Source organism: Pavona decussata, unplaced genomic scaffold, assembly GCF_977016875.1.
Source record: "Pavona decussata unplaced genomic scaffold, jaPavDecu1.1 SCAFFOLD_67, whole genome shotgun sequence".
NCBI classification, from domain to species: Eukaryota; Metazoa; Cnidaria; class Anthozoa; order Scleractinia; family Agariciidae; genus Pavona; species Pavona decussata.
Window position 1 is genome coordinate 706,574 of NW_028145486.1, and position 23,351 is coordinate 729,924.

General features: G+C 37.5%; 1 protein-coding gene across 3 annotated transcripts; it reads left to right on the top strand.

Annotated features, from left to right (window-relative positions):
- On the top strand, positions 1-23,351 carry LOC146477942 (histamine H2 receptor-like). 3 transcript variants are annotated; one of them, XM_085112666.1, is made up of 2 exons: positions 1-208; positions 21,671-23,351. In XM_085112666.1, the coding sequence occupies exon 2, from the start codon at positions 21,678-21,680 to the stop codon at positions 22,785-22,787; it is 1,110 nt and encodes a 369-aa protein (XP_084968792.1). In that variant the 5' UTR covers positions 1-208; positions 21,671-21,677; the 3' UTR covers positions 22,788-23,351. The 3 variants fall into 3 exon arrangements, with proteins under 3 accessions (XP_084968792.1, XP_084968793.1, XP_084968791.1); XM_085112667.1 differs by lacking the exon at positions 1-208 and adding an exon at positions 8,508-8,639; XM_085112665.1 differs by lacking the exon at positions 1-208 and adding an exon at positions 18,297-18,503.

Consider the following 23,351-nt stretch of genomic DNA (forward strand, 5'->3'; position numbering starts at 1 on the left):
TGTAACAACAATTCTGTAATAACGCATGTTGTCCCCGTTTTACAATATACCTGACAGATCAAGCCGAGCGCATTTAGTTGAGCCATTAACTTGGAAGGAGCAACATATTTTTAAGTCAAAGACCGGGCACATTACTTGAGCAATTCTCTTCGAAGAACGAAAATATTTCTCACGTAACGAAGAATTTGAACACAACACAACGAACAACGTAAGTATTTTTGTTTTTTTCATCTTTCAGTACTAAGGAAATATTATTAACAGAGGAGGGATTTCTTAGAGAAATCATACCAGTCGACGCCCCCCAAGAACAAGAAAATTGTAAATAAGCCTTTGACGTTCCAGGAGGCAATTGAACAATTCTATGCTGACGAGGGCTTTGCGTTGCAAGTTGCTACTACGGAGACGGCAAGGAGAACGTCACAAAACAATATGATTAATTGAGCAAAACGACGGCCTTGCACGTGCGTTGTGAATTTGGTTCTTTTTATTCGCCGTCCTCGGCAAAACAACGACGTGATATGACCAAATTCAAGGTTTTGTGGAGAACGTATATAAGCACACGACACGACAGTGAAGTTTTTATTCTTTGCTTTACTTTAACGCTGTTCACATGCACCTGTTCTGTTTGTGATCTGATTGTGCAAGTTAAACGAGTTGGAGTAATCGCGAGGTAGCATAAACCCGAACTTAATTTTATTTACAAGTGACGTTTTCGTTGGCGTTGCCGTCGTGGTTGTTGTTACACGCTTCAATTCTTCTCAAGACTTAACGACAATTACATTAGCTGCTTTTCCTGTAACTCGTTACGCAGTATTTCTGTGAAAGGAAGGTTGCGGTCGGAAACGGAAGTGAGAGGGGAGGTGGGGGACTGGTTAGGGTTAATATTACACGCGTATCTTCACCCACAAATTTCCTCATAACAGTCCCGCTTCGAAAACATTCCCCTTTCCGCATTTTGCCTGGCGATCTTTTTTTTCAATTTTACTTACTGGCACAGGCTTAAGTCATAATGGTCTTTAAACTACATAGTATTAGTAATCGAACCAGTAAAAAGCACAAATTAATTTTCATTTGAATAATATATCCAATCTAAATTCAGCACCAACTTGTGTGACAAAGTTTTTTAATCGTGGGCTCACCCATGAACAACTTCGGCTATTTGAATTTCGTGGACATTTTTAATCAAATTTTGCAGACTTTTTGACAACAGAACTGACAAATTTGAAGGACAGTTCTGGGCATATTTCATTTATGATAAATTTTTAGGTAAATTCCATTAATTGAAAAAAAATCATGGACAGGTGCTAGCTTTGAAGCAAAGACGTTCGTCACAGAATAGCAAGCAATCTCTCACCTCCAAATCCAAAGAAAACTTACAAAAAATATTAAGAAGTAAACCTTTTTTTGATTGCATGCGGCTTAATTTCATCCTTCAGGGTTTACATGTTCTGTTTTGGTGAATTTCCTGGTATGCATTGGATGAAAGTGAACACGTCGATGTAGGTCAGCCATCTTGTCGATTTGCAAAAATTGTATGAAAGTTCTTCATGCTTAAATATGATTCCCTCCTATCTACTTTTTTTTTTAATGTTATAAAGATTTTATCCTTGTTAAAATGTTACATTTCTTCTAATCTTTGCAACTACTCGATTTGGGGTAGCACTAATCTGCGGAACTGCAGACCGCGGAACCGCGGAACCTGCGGAACCTAGAGAAATAACTAGTTGTTTTTTTTTGCAACTTACATACCAGGTATAAGGTTACAACTGATTTCATTGCTGTGTATAGACCCGGATTTTTTTTTTTACATGATTCGACCAAGAGAAAGTGAGATTTTTTTCTGACACGACAGTATGATTCGACCGTCATGATTCGAGCGAGAGGTTACCAAGCTCATTAATGAACTCACAAAATCATGAAGGTTCTGCACTAGGACTTGAGGTGGCGGGTGATTTATCACCAATATTTATACGGGAGCTCGATAAAGGAAACAACCAATGTTTTTTTTTAAGAGTACCGTATCTGTTTCAAAAATCCGTAGATTGCATCGGCAACGCGGTGAGGTGAACCGAAAGAGAAGAAAAGGACGGCAATAACATTTGCCGTGGTATAATCAGCCATAAAACGACAGTATGTTGCCCTCAAGAATTCATTTCTCTGTTTGGCAATCACCCTAAGCTGAAGTTCAGAAAAGCAAAACAATAAGCTTGGGACGTTTGGAAACCAGCCATTTCTTATACCAGCATATACTAGAAGAGATGGAATTTTAAGGGAGATAATTTATGTGTACTTCGGTGTAACTGCAAACTTTGTTCGACTTCAAACAAAGGAAAAATAATGAGTTAGACTCTTGGTCGAATCGTGTAAAAAAAATCTGGGTCTATACACAGCAATGAAATCAGTTGTATCCTTATACCTGGTATGTAAGTTGCGAAAAAAAAACTAGTTATTTCTCTAGGTTCCGCCGGTTCCACGGGTTCCGCAGGTTCCGCGGTTCCGCGGTCTGCAGTTCCACAGATTAGTGCTACCCCTCGATTTGGATTAAATTGAGTTTCGATGCTCTAAATAACTTGGTTGTAAAACTAAAAATTAAGAAAGAACGAATTGGTTGAGCCACAGAAAACAAGCAAACGCTTGATTATATATATTTATATATAAAATAGTCTGAACCACAAAAAAACAACAACAACAACAGCAAACAAAAAAAAAAAACAATCAAACAAACAAGGAGAACGAAAGGGACTATAGACTAGAATATGTTTGAAACAAGATAATGAAGCAAAAGGTTCAATCTGAGAAGTAATGTTAAGTTTGCAACAAATGGTTTGCCGCACTGATTGATGAATGCACATAATCCTGGAGATCGCTAATTGTTTAAAAGCTTTGTGTGCAACTTTTTGGCGCCATCCAGTATAAAGTCATTATTTAAATTTTTGTTGTTCTTTATCCATTAGCGAATTTTTATTTGGGAAATATTTTAAAGTTAATTAAGCCTCACCTGCTCGCGTAAAAAGAATAAAACTCAATAAAGTTTGCAGTCGGCGTGAATCATGTATCACGCGCTAAAGAACAACTAGCGGCAGTTTAAGTGACCTGGAAGGAAAAGTAAAGGGATTGGAGGGTGAGAGAGAAAGTTGGCAAAGCTGAAGTTATAATTACTACTAACGGATTTGACATCAAAAGACCACGATTGACGAGGTATGACTTCATATGTCATGTTAACAAGTTTCTGTTGGTATTGGTAACAAAAAGAGATAATCACAGACTTAACACGGTTTATTTGCAATTTTTTCTTCTTCTCGGTAATCTGGAAACAAAAATACTGAATTTTCGAGTGTGCAACGGAAAACGGAAACCGTCGAACAGATATGCACAACGAAACGTGCCTCTGGTATTTTCAGTATCACACAAAAAATCATAGTAAGCTGTGTGTATTGTATTTAGACCACATTTATAAAGTTTCTTTGATTTATACACGACTTTGGCATGGATAAGAAAACATACAGATTCTATAGCTAGAGGCTACTAATCTTCTTTGAAATTTAATTAATTTCGTTTAGATACTAGTAGCGCGCACAGCTTAAATTATACCAAAACAACGTTAAAATATATTTGAGCTATATGTTAAATCTTCACCACGCTGAATCATCGAAATCATTCCAGGAGAAGGAATGTTAGTTGCATCACATGTTAGCTACATTTAATTTTTTAAGAGAAAACTCTCTTGCTTGTTTGAACGAAAATTTGAATAAATACATGCAAATTTAGCGATGATTCCCTAAAGCGCTACCTAAGAAGATAGCAATTTTGAAACGCGTATTACTGCGTGAGAAAACTGGCGTCGTTACTGTCTTATCTTAAACCGTTTTAACTACGTGGCAGAAAGAAAATCCATCTGTTATTTTTCGGCGTCAACGCATAAAGGGCGAAGGAATATTCAGTTTATTTTGGTGAAACTAATTTAGCCCACGGAAGGCAATTTAATGAAAATTGATAAAAAAAAAAATGTCATTCTTAAAACGGGTCAAGAAATTTTAGAAGGCCACGGATGTAAGGGTAAATTACAATTTTTTTTATCAAAACTTTTAAAAATGAAAAGAAAAACTTGAAGGTGAATATTAGCTTTTTCGTGCCCTAAAAATATTGCTCACACACTTCATGAAAGAAGTCGTTAAAAGGTTTTGGCGCCGTTCAATAACCAATGTTTGTCGATAAACAATCCAGGCGACGCAGCACTGTTGATTATTGTAATTTTATTTTTTAATGCGCGTGTAGGATAAAAAGATAATCTCATCGGTTACCGATAATCTCATCGGTTACTGTCGTGCATCATTCCTTGCACATGTTAGCCCGGCATTTAAAAAACATAGTGGTTTTACTGAAGCCTTTTTGTCTATATGGGTAATTTTGAAATTCATGATACCACATTTGAACAGGTGCTGGGAATTTTCGGTCATAGAAGATGAGAACGTTTGGGTGTGCGAAAAGGACATGACAAACTTTGTATGATATTATTTTAAACCATACTACCTATTGTAGGTAGCAAGATAGGTTGGTTGCATGTGACGTCATGGCGGCCATGTTGGTGGTTAGGAACATTTTCTCCTCTGCGAGTTAACTTCCATTTTTATGCAAACTATGGGAGCAAATTTTCTTTTGTTTCGGTAATCAACCTATTCTACGCAACGGAAATGTCATGTCTGTTGTTCAAAACAAATAGTTGAAACTATATTCTATGAGCATATGATGTGCTAGATTTTAGTGGAATTTATATCAACTGAAACTAACGTCCGTGGTTAGATCTACTAGAATTAAAAATCATCTATTAAAAAAATGAGAGTTTGAAGCAAAAAATGTTTTGGTTCGGAACGACCCAGTGTTATATTGCTGAACTATTTTTCCCAAAGCTGTATCCACAATTTGGCTGTGCGTGATCAAAAAATATCTACCCTGTCGACAATGTTGAGTGAATGTATGGACGAGAATTTGCGAAGGTCTTGGTAACCAAGGAACCGCACGTAACCACGTGCACGTGAAGACCAAAAAATCAAACCAATACAAGATTAGTCAAATTGGAATGATGTTGCGGTTTATTTTGTTTTGGACACTAAGACATCAATCCTATGTGGAAGCAGGTACTCGAGAAAAAAGGTGAGAAGAAAAAAATTGACGTTTCGCTGTGTTGTAGTGCCTCCTCTAGTATTTTTATTTTTCGCGGCTCAAACGAGGATATTTTACCCCGGTTTCATTACAAAGTTTACGTGAATTGATCAACCTTAATTAAAAATGAGCCCCAAGCATTTTAATCTCAGAATAAATTTGTCATTGTCGATTAAATTTGACTTCTGGCCGACATAGCAGAGAGAAATAAATGATTTTTGAAGATTGTAATTTGCCGTCCGCGAATCTTAACCCACGTGTGAGTAAAATTTTTGTCTACGCATGCAAGTGCTTCAAAAATATGAAGATCAAAAACGAAAGCCAAATAAAAAAACAACAAATGCAAATTCTTAAGGTTTTAAAGGTTGAAACAGCTTTCTCTTTATGCGAAAATTAAATGCACATGAAACGTGAGAGAACGTTCTGCAAAATGACTCTATCCAACAACATCAAGTAACTTCGGACGTCATTGGAAGAAATGTGTCCCTACGTCCCTTGAACTCTTTAATAGCCAATCAAATTTGAGCACATTACAGTCTTATGTCAAGTAGAATTGCTCCTCTCGTACACAGATCCTCTCACTAGTAAAAATCAGTTTTAACGGGACGTCATGTGTTGGGAACGTGTCCATATATACCATGATTACCCCGCATATTCAACATTTCCGGTAGATTGTGATTTTCAATGAGATCACTTTGTCGCTACAAATGTCGGTAATATCTCACCTATCGTATTCAGAAAAGAAAATCAGCAGGTATTTCATAACGTTTACTTTGCTAAAACACTAGGAGAAGTAGGAAGCCGTTGCTCAATTAAAGTTTTGTTATAGACGGTCCCTAAATTACGCGCGCTGCATTACGCGAACAAGTTAGCTGCACGCGCCAGGTTGCCTAGCAAAGTTTCTCATCAAACTTTGAGCGGGAGCACTACAGACCATACATACAAATAAGAACTAGTCGTATCATAGGTTTACAAGGTTTTCAAGGTTTTATTATTTTGCACTATTTCAATGGTTTACAACAAAAAGGAAATTACAATTTATTAGAAAAGTAACATAAAGGCAGCATTAAATTACATAAATGTGAAAAGTAAAATGTGCGCAGTGACCAAAGGAGCTTAGGCTTCCGAGTTGGTCCCTGCCACGTGCAACTAACTGGCGTATAACGTGCAACTAAATAGAGCAAAAAAAAGGAAAGAATAATAAAAGTGCAATAGTAGAAACATACTACAATTTTTTACATAAAAAACAATAGAAATGATAATTAATAGTGAGGGCAGTACCTTTTAAATACCCAATATTCATTGGGTATTTAAAAGGTACAATTTGTACTGCTTGTAGAAGCTATTGTATAAGAGCAATTTATAATTTAAAGGAAATTTTCCCCAAATTTTAGACCCTGCAAATGCAAAAGTGGCAGCTCCGTAATTATTCATTATCCTAGGCCGATGAAAATTAAGGTTTGATACAAATCTGGTGTTGTAGCTATGAATGTTGCAATCATGCAAAAAATCACTTTCATGGAAGTGTCAAGATATATTTTTGTAAATTACAAAGCAAGGGGTTTGAAAAACGCGAGAAAATGGTGACGTGCCAGCTGGCATGGCGCTATTATCATTGACTAATCAGATTGGAGAAGGTGACAGATTTTTATATCAGATGATTTCTCCTATATTGACTTCTCGTTATTTTCATACCTGCCATCAATTCGGGCATCACCAGGCAGAACGTCCCAGTTAATCTTTACAGTCATGTATCTTCATGAATGTACTTCCGTTAAGTGGTCCTAGCATTGAGAATGAGTAATTGCTTATTCAGTGAGCAGTCTCTTGTCGATTCCTTTGAAGGTAGCTATAGAAAATTTCTGTTTATATCCGGCTTGTGTTGTTTCAATTCATCATCATCGTCTTCCATATTTTCTTCGTTCAGAGAGTTAGGCCGTGAGCTCTCTCCTAGCCAGGCCCTCTCCTTCGCGCGTCTCTCTAGGAGCCTGGAACAGGCTAGCTCTCTCCTTCCAGGAGAGAATGATTTTTTGTTAGTAAGGCAAATAAATGATGATGATGATGATGATGATGATGATGATGATGATGATGATGATGATGTTGTTGATGATGATGATAGGCTCTGCTATCGTCTTGTTGCCGACGCTGCCTCTGTCCACCCTCTTAATTAGTCCAACTTCCTTCCGCTGTCCATCTCCATGTCTCCCGCGGACCGCCTCGCTTTCTTTTTTTCTTCCTGTACCCAGGTGAGGGGAATGTGGGGATGCGAGAAGTCTCCATTCTAAGGACTTAACTGAGACCGGCATGAATAAATAGAAAATAGTAAAAACTCTCCCAGGCTAGATCCTTTAAAAAGGGAAGACCGAAATTCAGATTTCACCTAGTTAATGCAACCAATTCAAGACAATGCTGCGATCTGAGATTTCCTTATTTCATTATAACGTTCTTCATATGACCAGACAAAGAGGTTGCAGTTTGTGCCTGTTCCATTTCAACTTAGCTTGTTCATCGTTTCGTTAGACCAAAAACCTTGCTTCACATTACTCTCTTCACCTTGGTGTATAAATGCGTATACCGGCGAATCACTAGGAGATCTTTACCAAATATTAATGGTAATTCTACGATCATGGAAGAAAAAAAATAAAATTAAAAAAAAAAAACATGCTATTAATTGGGATCGAAAATTTTCTTAGTAATGTTCAATTTAGAGACCTGATCACAAAATTAAGAAAAATCGCTTCTATGGCGTCCTATTGACTCTCACTCACAGAATTTTTTTTTTTTTAATTTTGTTAGCCACTTTAAAATTTTTAATTAATTCTAATAAACCTGCTCCATAGTTAATCAAAATTCAGTGCATTAGTGATATTACGGCAATTTTTTTCCACCATTTCGTATTTCATTTGAACGCAATTCTAGCTAGAAGTACCACTTCGTGGTGTAAGTAGAATTTAAGCATTGAATGCTAAACTTGCTTTTATTAGCAGCAAGAAAGTACCAGTAAGAACAGCTCCAAATGTAAGCAAACTCTCACGGTTGCAGAGTCCAACACCTGTCTCGAAGAGAAATTGCTCCTCCTAATTGCACATGGTTGATGCAGTTGGAAATAGATTCCCGGCTTTGGAGGTGCATTCGCTTGCTTTCCTAAGCTTCAGCGAAATTCGAGCACACGTAATCCTTCAATGAAAATATAAGAAATTTGATTCTTCGTTTAAAAACAACATGTAGCCCGTAAGATTAATACAGGTCTGAAGCAAAAAAGATTTCTGTTTTCCTTTTAACAACTGCTAATTATTCTAACGAAAAACTTATGCGTGCTCAAAATATTAATGAGGTGTATGGAGATTGGATTCAGTAAAAATCACGGCTAAGTTCGAAAACAAACCAGCAGTGGGTCACGCATGCATGATTCTATTTTAAACTAGCTAGCTAGTTCATATCTCTAAGCAAGGATGATTTAGAAAATGAAGTGGATCAAGGTATGAGGTGAGTTATTTAGTGTGCTATAACTGGGTATAAGCAGGTATGCATTAGTTATTGGATATGCTTTAAAAGGGTCGACATATAAGTATGGAGTGAAACGGATCTACAAATGTTTACATAACATCGACAAAAGGTTTTCGTACAGGGAAAAAAAAAGAAAGAAAAAGAAAACAGGCACGAGAAAAGGCCTTGACACCTTTTCTTTAAAGAAAGCTTTCTACTATTTTTAACCTGGTTTGTATGCATCTTAAAGTAACTAAGACATTTAAATAATCTTCATAAGGGCGTTAAAACTAAAGCAATGGTGGTCATCATCATATCTTTATTTACCCTCGGTTCTTCCAAGTGCAAAGTAGAAGTGATGGAGAAAAAGGACCAAAGCTCGCTTGAAATTATTTATTTATAAATTGTCGATAAGCGATCTTTTCTTTTCCCGAACGCTTTTTTCTCTAAATTCTTTCTAATTTTCCTTAACCGGGCGACCAGCACACTTTCACGAAAAAGAAGAGGTTGTGAAACGAAAATTGTATTACCATTACCACTCGATCGAAACGTAATAAAATTGACAGATAAGATTTTGTTTTGCTATAAAAGAAATATCATCATTTTGATATTATGTTATTTTTTTATCTCCTTTCCGTAATTTTAAGGTAAAAAAGAAATTAAGTATTAAGCCCAGAAACAGATAAACACATTTTCTTTTTCGTTTCCCGTTTCGTGAGGAAAGCGGCGCAGATGTCTTTCAAATTGACTTTTCCGGGTGATTATTCAAGTGCTAATGAGAGTAAGCTCCATATGCAAAATAAAATCAAACATGTTGATAGTAATTTTCACTAAAAGCAATGCTGTCACGTTTATTTGATAAGACGCAGACAAAGAGAGTTTATAAGAACATTAAGCAAAAAACCGGCGAGGTGCACGAAAACCGAGCTCCGAAAACACCTGTTTAAAGCCACTCAAGATTAAGGCACGTATTTATAGTTTTAATTGTCCTTTTTCTTGCCATGTTGCTGCCTAAGGTATTTAAAAATTAAACTTTGGAAATATCTGAGAGGAAACAACAAACAATGAAATGAATTTATCCTACGTCGCGGGGACTACTTTGTATTTTCGATGTTATAGATTTACCTGATTACTATCAAGTGACTCATTAGGATTTTTTCTTTCCAATGCCGATTATCAAAAGTAACTATAAAAGGAGCAGATTTCAATAATTATCCACTTTCTTATGGTATTTTAGGTTCCTTTTAATTGTGAGACATTTTTATCTTTTGTCAAGGACACGTGAATGTCTTGAGAAGAAAGAATATATAGAGGTATAGCCACCTTTAAAAGGGTGGTGTGGCACGGTTAAATTAATCCGGCGTGCGTTTCCGAAAATTCACGTCAAAAAACAATTTACTAGCCACATTCATGGCTAAGCAAAAGCCACTAATAATAATAATAATAATAATAATAATAATAATAATAATAATAATAATCGAATATTTATACAGGATAACCCTGGGGTCCTGTTGACTAAGAATTAAAAACTTACAAATTAGAATAATTAAAATATGTAAAAGCAAAACATGCACTAATTTAGAACTACAGTGAAAATTTACAGATAAAAATCGTCCAAGGCTTTCCTGAATAAAAATCTAGAATTAATGTTTTTCAGACTTAAAGGCAAAGAATTAAATATCGAGGCACCTAAAAAATAAAAACTACGGCGTGCAAAATCCAGTTTGACCTTGGGCAGTTTTGCTGCTTTCCCATTGTTTCTAGTATTTAAAGCGTTATGATTCACTCGTTGAAAATAATTCTTAAAAGGAGAGCATACAGTTCCATTAAGGCAGTCAAATACAAGGCAGCATGCTTTCTTTTGTAAAAAGTTGTCAATTGTTAAAAACCGAAGATCACGGTTCTGCGGACTGCATTTCGGGGAAATGATTTCGAGGCTTCGTTTCTCAATGGAGCGGATCATGCGTTTACGGGATTCCGACCAACCAAGACTATTATAGCCGCAATACGAAAATATTGGCATAATCATCGACTGGTAAATTCGTTGGGCACTAAAAGTGTCAACGTCAAACTTTATAATCCATCAAATATATATTCACTCGCGCGCGATTGGTCTAAACACCTCACGTGACCGAATATACCCCAGCTAAAACTGGGGAATATCCGAGGATATTCCCCAAGTGATATTCCCCAATTTCAAAAACTTCAAGGAGCGTCAAGTTTGCAATTAAAATGAATGTCAAGATGGGGGAACGATTTGCTTTTGTGACAGAAGAAGAGATAAACCTGCTGGTCGATAAACCAGTACCAGAAAACAACATACGCTCTAAACGTTTTTTGACGGTAAGCTGTTCGTAAACGAAATGTTGAAATACTCAAGTTCGTATTTGCGACATTTTCTCTTGGTTTGAACTCTGTTTAACAGTCCTTGAATTAAAAATGTGGTAAAACTGAAAAATATGAAAGGCGAAAAGTTTTAGCCCATCTGATTTAAGGGTATTTATGGTTTTCTTTCAGTCTGGCAAAATGAAAAAGCCATCAACAAGCTATTAAAAGAGTTTAATTAATAAGCTCGAAGCTCGCTCACACGACGGCAAATATTACAGTTGTAATTCAATGAGAGCAATTCGTGCTGGCCTAGATATAAGGAATTTAACTAACAAAAACATAAATTTCAGTACTATTACTGACAGAGTTCAAGCCGGTAAATGATGCTATCAATGCTCACCTGGTCGAGATCGCTCGCGAACATAAAATCTCGTCCACGAAACAAAAACCAGCCATGATACCCCGAGATGTCGAAATTCTCTACGAAGAGAACGGCTTGTCCTACTCTCGAGCAACAAGTTTAATCCTCAGTGATTGTGAACGACTTCATTGCTGGCTCCATTCAATGTCAAGTTAGCAAAGAAAGCGCTTTGATGGAATCCAGCCAAAACAACCGGTGGCGTCGTATTCGACTGCAGGTTCAGCTTCGATTTCTTCACAGGTCGTTTTCGGCTAGCAAATTCCACAATTGTATTTTCGATATAAAGTGCTGCTCCACTTGAGCACGAGATAAAGGAAGAGAACGACAAAGCGCCGGCTGTTTCGTTGACGGCAGTTTACACTTTTTACGGAATGCGATGCTTTACAGGTTTTCGCTTTCAGTGATCTTTAGCTTGTTCTCGAGAGGTAGTTAGATTCCCTGTAACCTTATCCGCCACTTGTATCTTGCTTTTGTCTTTCACGGAACTAAACAAGTTTACTTTTCCTTTCAAATGTTTTACCTTTTCCCCAAACAAACGCTTTCGACCTGAAGCGAAATCTGACGTGGAGATTTTGGAAGCCAACTGACAAACTTTGACGTGATTGACATATGACAGAATGGCAGATCCTGCCGATTCCCGCGAGATTCCCGCATGTTGCGAAAAATATTTGAAGGATAATAAACACAATAGCCTGCATTTGACTTTAAAAATATGCTCAGATATTTGTCCTTAGACATTATCTGCTCCTCGAAGCTCACAGTTTTCCTCGAACTTCGCTCTCGGAAAACTGTTCGCTTCTCGGAAGAGATAAATAAATGCCCGCGGACAAATATCCTAGCATATTTTCGCGCCAAATGGAGGCTATTGTTTATATATAACTTTTCCTAAAATTTGTCTGGCAACAATTTAAAATCACCATTAATTGTTCACGTGACATAATGTTTCCATGACCACGAGTTTTTTGTAAAGCCGTGGAAATGTTTACCTTTCTAAAAGTAATGTTCTTATTCAGGGCCCAGTTGTTATATGTTTATAAATGCAAGCTTCATGTTAAAATACGTGTTTCACTGTCAATTGAAAATCAACTTTGGTGCGATATGAAATTAGGCAAAAAGGAAGTTTCTAAAACAAAAATTAGAAAAAGCTTTTACAGTTTTAAGCGAGTCTATTTTGTATTAAAAATACATTGTGACAGATGAACGAAAATCAGGCGCGAAACACAACTTTAACTTATTGGAGTTTTCCACATCAAAAAGACTGATTTAAGATAGGGGACAACGGAATAAGTTATGTGTCTTAATTAACTTCCGAATCGAAGAGTGTCTCGAATATATCTTGGTTATCTTAAACATTTAAAACGGCCACAGGTTGCCGAAGTACAAACAATTTTGCTCTTCTTTCAAGGGGAATAAATGTTTCAATATACTCTAACCCAAGTGCGGTGTGCCTGCATTGGAAACATATTGAGCAGGGATATACAATGAGCTCTTTTTAACCCAAAGAGGAAGGTTACCTCAGATCTGTAGAGTAAAACTCGGTCCAGGTATGTGAGGAAGCGTTAGGAATATATCATAAAAGCTGACTAATTGCTGACGCTCTAGGCAAGAGATAGGAATGCAACGGAATTTACAAATCTGATTTTGAGAATCGTATCAACCTGACACAAACAAGCCAAGATGTACGTAGAATCATTACGTTTAAACGCAGAAGCTTTTCGAATCTTCACCGACAGGGAATCGGGATCCCACGTCTTCAACAAAAGCAAAAATTAATGCAGTTTAATTGGTGCAATAAATTTTACCAAGTTTTACATCTATCACAAATAAAATGAACAAACGAACGAACAAAAACAAACAATTGACAAAAAAAGAGAACGTATCCTAAAGGAGGTTAGTATTTACATAAATAATGGATTGGCTGTTTGCGTAATTGAGCTCCTTGGTAACAAATTAGCGACAAATTATTGGTCTGTTTTTAATTACAACTTCCCTTGACCTTAATTTTCCTTCCTGCTGTATTTCGTGTCTTGTTTTCTGTCTGTTGTGGGATATTGTTTCAGAAGGTTTCTCGTTTCTGGGCTTCTTTTCATGCAAGAACTTTGAAAACTCACACGGGTAAGTGAATGTGTTTTCGGTGGTGCATGGACCTGTCCGGCAAATGTCTAGATTTCTAAACCATCGTTTAGGTAGTTGTGCACAACATATTGAGGTTGATCAAAACAGGAATGTCATCCCCTGATATACGCGATCGAATTAGTGCCTGTTCTCTGACGGCCTTGTTGGTCTTGTAAAGCCGTGGAATTGTTTACCTTTCTAAAAGTAATGTTCTTATTCAGGGCCCAGTTGTTATATGTTTATAAATGCAAGCTTCATGTTAAAATACGTGTTTCACTGTCAATTGAAAATCAACTTTGGTGCGATATGAAATTAGGCAAAAAGGAAGTTTCTAAAACAAAAATTAGAAAAAGCTTTTACAGTTTTAAGCGAGTCTATTTTGTATTAAAAATACATTGTGACAGATGAACGAAAATCAGGCGCGAAACACAACTTTAACTTATTGGAGTTTTCCACATCAAAAAGACTGATTTAAGATAGTGGACAACGGAATAAGTTATGTGTCTTAATTAACTTCCGAATCGAAGAGTGTCTCGAATATATCTTGGTTATCTTAAACATCTAAAACGGCCACAGGTTGCCGAAATACAAACAATTTTGCTCTTCTTTCAAGGGGAATAAATGTTTCAATATACTCTAACCCAAGTGCGGTGTGCCTGCATTGGAAACATATTGAGCAGGGATATACAATGAGCTCTTTTTAACCCAAAGAGGAAGGTTACCTCAGATCTGTAGAGTAAAACTCGGTCCAGGTATGTGAGGAAGCGTTAGGAATATATCATAAAAGCTGACTAATTGCTGACGCTCTAGGCAAGAGATAGGAATGCAACGGAATTTACTAATCTGATTTTGAGAATCGTATCAACCTGACACAAACAAGCCAAGATGTACGTAGAATCATTACGTTTAAACGCAGAAGCTTTTCGAATCTTCACCGACAGGGAATCGGGACCCCACGTCTTCAACAAAAGCAAAAATTAATGCAGTTTAATTGGTGCAATACATTTTACCAAGTTTTACATCTATCACAAATAAAATGAACAAACCAACGAACAAAAACAAACAATTGACAAAAAAAGAGAACGTATCCTAAAGGAGGTTAGTATTTACATAAATAATGGATTGGCTGTTTGCGTAATTGAGCTCCTTGGTAACAAATTAGCGACAAATTATTGGTCTGTTTTTAATTACAACTTCCCTTGACCTTAATTTTCCTTCCTGCTGTATTTCGTGTCTTGTTTTCTGTCTGTTGTGGGATATTGTTTCAGAGGGTTTCTCGTTTCTGGGCTTCTTTTCATGCAAGAACTTTGAAAACTCACACGGGTAAGTGAATGTGTTTTCGGTGGTGCATGGACCTGTCCGGCAAATGTTTAGATTTCTAAACCATCGTTTAGGTAGTTGTGCACAACATATTGAGGTTGATCAAAACAGGAATGTCATCCCCTGATATACGCGATCGAATTAGTGCCTGTTCTCTGACGGCCTTATTGGTCTTGATAAGTTAGCACAACCAACAGTTAAGCCAAGGATCATTTATTCTATCGTTGGCGGTCGCGAAGTTCGATCCCAAATTGATTAATTTACTTCCAGATCACTTTTAAAAGATACGTTCGGCTGTGTAAGGCTATCTGTCAGTTGGCGAGTTATGAATTTGTATATTTTGTTCAAAAATTGTTACCTCACTAACCGTCGCACAGACCACACAACAGCTAAAAAATTATATTGTAGAAAGAAGCTGTGAGAGAATCAACAAGTTGAACTTTTCGCGAAAAGTGCGGATCTGTCATGTCGCCTTTGCAGAGGGTAGACAAGTGCGATTTTCGCCTCGCGGGCGTCACGACGTTTTCATAAACACTGATCGCGTCCCTAGTGTAAGTTACAACAAACAGAAAAAAAAGCGAGAAGGAGATTTTCCGAATTCCAGAAGTAGCAGAACTTTATTACTGCAGATTTGCTAATCTCACCAGAGACTTTTTTAAGCATGCACCTCCACATTTTGCAAAAGTGATGCTATGGGCCGTCTTTTTACATGTTCGAGTGTCCATGCGAGTGTCTTTCCCCGCGCATCTGTCGTTTACCCTACCGCTTCTTGTGAATGACCGCTCTGACCAGGTTTTGTTCAACGATTTGCAATTCTGTGAATAAGGAATTTGAAGAAGGAATTTGATCGCCGATTAACTGCCAATCAGCTGCAGAGGGTAGTATGTTTAGTCGGCTTTCCGGTTTGAGCCAATAACGGGAATTTCATTATGACGTGCCAATGTTTGTGATACCAAAAATGTAAATGAGGGAGGGAGGAGGGAAGAAGGGATCTGTTTCAAGCCTAGGGACAAAATTCCCAACGTATCTGACAGCTGTTTGGAGTGCTTTAATATTTCATGATTTGATTTTAATATTTATAAAAATGATGAATATCCCTTAACTGTTTGACAGCCTTTTTATTTTGATAATTGCGGTTGTTTTCAAGCCGTTGTTTCAAAGCCAGTCATTCAAAAAAAAAAAAAACCGTTTGATTCAGATACGTCAGATGACATATACATCTGTTTTGATGATGTTGTCGAAAAAACAATAGATTAATTATAATCAACTTAAAGGAAGTAGACTGAACATTTCAGTCTGTTCTGCGTGTTTGGCCATGCTTGCTTTTTTTTTTTTTTTTTTTTACTGTTTTTTTCGCTAACGATGCTAGAATGCGCGCGCGCAGTCTCTCTTTTCCTCGAAACCCCGCGGGGAAAAAATCGTAAGTAACTGAGCGAGCACGATATTCGAGGGTCGAGCGGCAAAGCCTTCTGAAACAACCGGTATCAAATAAATAAATAAATAAATAAATAAATAAAAAATATATAACAGTAATAGAGTTATGAATTGCTTGATATATAATAAGTACCTAAATGCAATATTTTGTCAGTGTTGTCAATGTCAACGCAGTCCTGTCTCTTGTTAGAGGCTTTGATTTATTCTAGCCTGTTCCAGGCGTTCTGCTAGTGGCTAGGGGAGAGTGGCGCGAAGAAAACTGCTATGCGGGCTTATGGTAATAAGGTGGTGTGAGTTGTTCTCTTCTCTTATTATTATTATTATTATTATTATTATTATTATTATTATTATTATTATTATTATTATTATTATTTTTGTTTGTTTTGTTTTCGCCCGCGCCGCTCCTCATTATCCGAACGCCTAGAAGAGGCTAGATTTTTTTCTTTTTGTCCCTTTCCTTTAGTGCCCTGACAGTCTAAACTGACGTTTTTCGGCATGCTACAAAAGGTTCATGCCATTTAGTCTCCAGTTTATTAGTGTCTCATTCGTGATCTGACAAGATGGCTTTTGGAAGAAAAACGTTTCTCGCGTAGAAGCCCATTGAGTTGACTGTCGATGTTATTTTATTAACCTTTGCCACGCGAACTTTTACGCCAATTGTATCAATCGCATTATTGCTGAAATAGGAGCAGGGAATCCTCCAGAAGCCATAAGAGTTTTTAAGATAAGGTAAATAGTCTTAGCATTCAATCTCGTTCCAGCCATGAAAAATCCGGATCCCCTTTCTAGTAAGACTGAATAATATTTTAATAACTAGTGCCCGTGTACGGTGATATAGCATTGGAAGGCTTATAGAGCGTTTATTATTTTAAGGTGACCATTCAGTTTTGTTTCAGTTTTATCTTGGCTTTGATGAAAGTTTGTTTCAAAATGAGTTAAAAGAAAATAGTTTCAAAGTGAGTGTCGTCTCATGTGTAGGGCAAACCCCAAAACTATACGCTTTAATTCGGCAGCTCTCACTTCATGGATTATAATTAACATTTAAACGGTTTAGTTGGGGTGGGGGTGGGGGGTATTCTTTTCTGAGCATGCATATGAAATATATTGCGTTTGGGCCTTAGTGACCTCAATCATTTAGGTTGCATTCACAAATCAACAAGCAGTACTGATACGATTGGGTATACTAATTAATCAGATTCACGCTTTTCATTTCACGGCGGCGAATGTCAACCACATATTTTTAGTTTGCACCAAATCTAACCGAGTTTTTTTTTTTTTTTTTCCTTTCCTCTCTTTCTCTGTTTTATTCAAGGTTAGTGTCTGGCCTCTTGCAACTGGCACTTATAACGCTGGATAATCTGATGTATAGACTCGGCTATATGTTCACAAATAACCTGGAGTGGAATTTTCGGGAGCTCAATCACCTTGTCTGTCAGAATGTAATTAATTATGCACTTATGAGAATTAGGTACTAAAAAACAAAAAGAACTAACGAAAAAAACTATAATTTAATTGAGCACCTCAGTAATCCTATATAAAACACACACTGCCGTAAAATGTCACGAACCTTCTCGGCCATCAACTGACGAATGTTGTGCCGGAAGGATTGTCCGACTTTTCAAGAGGCAAAAGCAAAGCGAAGTTTCTCCTTCACGTCAATTAAGGGCCTAGTGATTCAAGAACTGTATGGAAAATTTATTGTCTAGAATCGAATTCCGTAACTTCCATTTCAACAACTTTACACGGTACATGGTACATGGTACATGGTATTTGCGGTTTTGTCTGTTGCTGTTTTGTCTATTTGCCGTTTTGTCTTCGGAGACAATGGTGTTTGAACATTTAAATTTGAAATAAGTTAATGAGAATAAACAACGTTTGCCGTAAACGTAGATCATCTACGTTTACGGCAAACGTTGTTTATTCTCATTAACTTATTTCAAATTTAAAACGTGATGTTATTTTTAAAAGATCAGCAGGGCGCTAATAAGCTGCAGATCAAATTTCTACCTAAGAAATTAATCAAAACAAGGTGTTGATAAAGAGATTTACAGTCTACTAGTGAAGGTATTCACTTCGGTCAAACTTCAGTAGCCAGGGGTTATCAGCTCACTGAAGCTAGAAAGAGGTTGATCAGGCTCTTACTTCTAGTGACAAATGCTCTCCGAATGTGAGAGGGTTATCCGACGGCTACAAGCCACATAGGATCAATATTTTTGTTTGTGACCGGACGAGCTAACCGGTAAGTCCTTTCCGATTTGTTATAAATATTGCTTCGTCCCGAGACCGGGAGCGTACTCGCTTTGGACGGAAATTTCGTTATATTACAATTCTACTTAAATATTTATTTCAGTCAATATGTATACAGTCTGAGTGAAATCCAGTTTAGCATAGCCTTGAATGGAGCCCTGATTTGACCAATGGAAAGGTGATTCGGGAAGCTATTTTAACTGCTAACAGTTAGCGCTAGCGTTTTGGGACATGTACGACCAGAATTAAATCGGCAGACCATGATTACGATCTAGTCCTGAGTTTCGTGGATGGCTTGGAGGAATGTGAACATAGTAATTAACAGAAAAAACATTAACACTAAAGCTGATGTATGTGCAGTTATGTGACGTAAACATAAACTTGGCCTTCTAAATCGCGTACACAGAGTGTATGATTCACTAGATAAGTATGTATGCCGAGTAAATGAAACAATGAAAACAACATGCAACACTCAGGAACAATGTCCATGCCGATAATTTATTGCAGTTCGGTTTCCAAACCTACAATAGTATCGGGCCAGAAAATTGTTACTTTAAGATAAATTTTCATTCCGACATCGACTCGGGAGTTACAAGAAAATGGTCAGCCGTACACATGTTGGTGAATAAAGCACCAGATGAAAGCGCTGAACGGCAGGAAAATCAAAACCACATTAGTTATCGCTTTCGTATAATGAGTTAAACAGTTCGGCTTGCTCGCTTCTGGAGCGCGAAAATTGAATCAACATACGTAGACAATGTCCATGTTTACTCTGTTTATGACTTGACAATGGTGGTTTGTGAAAAGGCGCGATTTTGTCATGATCAGCAATTAGCCAGCAGCGCCAGTAGTTATCTTCCATCAGTTGTCCGTGTTACAGACAATTGGCGGCTTAAAAATCCACCGCCGAACAACATAATTATTATAAACAAAGAAAAAAACACATACAGCAATTTGAACAAGTAACAAACTTGCTGTCGTTGCATTGGGAGGTTGTCGTATCTAACAACTAAAAGCTTGAATAATTTTGTAATTTTGCTATGAGCGTTTTATGTCACCACAAGTAGACGTCCATGCTCTCAAGCACTGTACACTTAAACTCCTTGCGTTCTTGAGGTTTAGTTGCCTCGCTAATAAATCCACCTGATATGCCCGGTATGCTAGGCTGATTAATCGGTGACAAGCCTGTAAGAAATAATTTGGACGTAACCAGATAAGTTACCCTGTTGTCTGTATCGATAGGTATCCGGCTAGCTCTCATTTTAATAACCTTGGTCGGTAAATTGTTGACATTATGTTATTATCACTATGTTTTCGCCCACTTAAAGAAAAAAAAAAAGGAAAATCCAATTTGGTTAGTCACGAATTGGAATAAAAAAAAGATCAAACGGTGGATGCCGAAAGTTCTTAGAGAGTGAACAGAACTCCTTTATAAAATTTGGAGGAGAACACGGAAGGACTAGATGAAGCACTAGACGGGTTCAGCCAGATAGTTAATCCGTTTAGACTTCTATAACGTTTATGAACACTGTTTGGAAATCAACATGGGTTGTTCAATAAAGTGGTATACACTGTGGTTCTCAGCAGTGCAGTGCAGTGCAGCTTAATACGCTTAACCTTCAACCCTTTCTGTAGGGCTGCTATGTACCTGAAGTCGAAGGAAAACCCAGCAATTTAAATTTTCTTTGGGAAAACAAAGGAAAAATGGATTTAAACAAATGAGAAGCATTGGTCTAAAGGACCGTCCTTACTGACGTGTCATTTGAATGGCCACACTTGAGGACATGATAAACGCAGTGGATGATTGATTAAAATATTTCAGTTATTTGAAATTAATAGCGTCTGTCGTACAGAGGATCGGACATAGTAGAACATTGATAACCATTTCGCGAAATACTATTTAATATCAGGTAAAACACTGTGGCGATTTAAAATAAGGAAGTCAACTGTTGCAGTCAGTAAGAATTGATAAGGTCAGTGGTCTAGACAATTTGTAAGGAAAGATTTATGGTGCGTGGTAACGAGCAACAGAGTCACGGATTAGTTATTGCCATTTGCAATTCTTTTCTTAAGTCGTGTAACAGTGTTGCCTCTTAGCGCTTTCCTTTATTTCTAGAATGCTGTGTAATTTGTGTTAGACGAGGTGATTACCAATGAACGTACGCAAACCGTGCTTTACATCATTTTGACCCAGCAGTTTGGTTATAGCCCCGTTTCTCTACGTTCTGGCCATGTTAGGATGTTGAAAAGGAATCATGTTTATTAGAACGTTTTTAGTAGTCTCAATTAAGGGTTTACGCTTAAAGGTATTTCTCGTTTACAGCCGTTTGTTCTTGGTTTAAGGTCATTCAAGTTTTACCACCTTGAGTTAGCCCGTAGAGGCATTTCCTTAGTTTTCGATCGAGTAGTACTGTCTACTGAAAGGATTTGTCGAATTTAGGTGTAGTATTTTAAAGTAGGCATGCTTGAGGATTAAAGCTGACCTTGGATTTTACCGGCCCTGAGATTCCTGTTTGGGTTTATTGACTAACTTTGTACTTTTGCTGTGGAGTTTTCATTGGTGATCCTCCACTTGTTGTTGTTGTTAAGCATGTAGGTATGTTTTCGCACATCGAGTTAAGTGGTTGAGTGTGAAGCTAGAGCTCCCTTGGTCAGCAAACGCAAACATGTCTACAGTTATGGTATATAGTGAGGTTCGCAAATAACGTTAGATGTTAGTTGAGAGTAAGTGCTGTGCTGAGCTGCCGCTAGTAGAATGAAAGATTAGAAACAAAGAAGACTCCTGGTACCTCTACTGCAATTGCAAGCGAGTTGCTACCTAACAATACTGTGTAATTTGTGATAGACGAGGTGATTACCACTGAACGTACGCAAACCGTGCTTTACATCATTTTGATCGAGCAGTTTGGCCATAATCCCATTTTTCTACGTTCTGATAACCGTGCAGCAACATTTGTACACTTCTTTAGAAGCGAGGATCTGGTGTGGGCAAACAAGCCGCAGAAAAATGTGATGCGTCGTTTCTCTCCGACATCTCCCAAAATTGCTTATGGGTGTCTCTATCAATTCCAAAGAAATAACACAGCACGGGTCAAATCCTTCTTTACTAAATATTAAATCTATGATGAAAAATTAACAGTTTTCTCTTTGCCTTATTAGTTTCCTGATGTCGGACGCTTCAAACAGTTCTCTATCACCTGCAAGCCCAGTACATGCAGACGAAGACTACACAGAGATGCCACGAACCCCTGTGGTAATTGCTCTGGCATTTCTGTCATTTGGCACAGTTCTTGGAAACAGCATAATATGCTTCGCAATCAACAATCACCCTTCCTTACGTCACGTGACATATCTCTCCATCTTCAGCCTAGCAATCGCAGACCTGCTGGCTGGGCTGATTGCTATGCCGAGCTACATCTTGAAGAAGTTTGAATGGGATGAACCCCTTCAGACGATTGTGTGCGACATTTTTCGCTCTTCGTACTTTCTCACTGGTTATGCCTCAATTCTGAGCTTGAGTGTAATCAGTGTAGAGCGCCTGGTTGCGATCCGAAATCCGCTGAAACACGTGACTATCGTAACACGTCGCCGAGTTATCCTATCATTGATGTTTGCTTGGATTGATGCGTTGGTCGTGTCGTCACTTCCTTTTGTCCCATGGGATCCAAACGAACCTGATAAGGAATGCAACTACAATCCCACACGATGGTGGAGTATTATGGTTATCATTTCGAATGTCATGGTTCCATTCCTTGTCATCGTAGTGTGCTATAGCTACATGTATTTAATAGCCCAATCTCATATCAAGAAGATATCAAGTGATAAGAAAAATGCCAAGCGCAACAAAGCCCATATCAGCGCGTGTAAGGAACGCAATGAACGCCGAGGAAATATCACCATAATGATTGTTATTGGTGTGTTTGTGGCCTGTTGGTTTCCGTCATGCTTTTACTACTTTCTGCAAAAAACGTGTCCCGAATGTTTTTCCGAATCATTTAGGTCAAAGCAGAGTCTCGTCAATGCTCTTGTTAAGATACTGACGTTTACATCTTCGTTTGTTAACCCTTTAATCTACTGCTGGAGGAGTCGTCAATTTAGAAGCGTTTTTCTGAAGATTTGCCTTCGAAAGAAGAGAAGTTTGTCGGATTCAGTGTCCAGCTATCTTAATAATCACAAAGTTCGGCGAAATGCTGACCAAAACAGTATGGGTGCCTCAACACCAGATATATTAAGAAAGACTGGAAGAATCAAAGGAAGCAAAGGAGAATTTGTTTAATCCAGATCCAGCGACAACAATAACGGGATTCTTAAATTTTTTAAAGATACCATTGTTAAGCAGATTCGTCACGTGACTTAGAAATCCTACTTAACTAAAACCGAGATGGAAACCAATGGAATCAAAGATAATTTCTACTTAAACATCGGTATACTACCGAAAAGTCAAAGGTTTTTTTGCCACTTGAATGTTGTATGAATAACAATTGTACAAATTAAAGTAGGTAGCTAATAAATACAAAATTATATATAAAAAAAGATCGCATCCAAGTTCTGGAGCTCTCAACGTACGTAGAGAGTGGAGTGGCACTATTTTCTTTATTTAGACCAGGATTTTGGTAAACTATGTCGCTTTACTGATGTGAACGTGAGAATGTTATTGTGCCTTAGGCTTTCATAACTTTCACTTCGTTCATTTCTAAAGCGGATTTGCTTTCTTGTTCAAAATTCTCTCCTAAGTAGGCATTTCTGTTGGCTTTCCGAAAAATACAGATTGGCCTTGTTTCTCACTTTAATAGACATATTTGCCACTCTAAAAAAAAAAAAATAATGATAATAATAATAA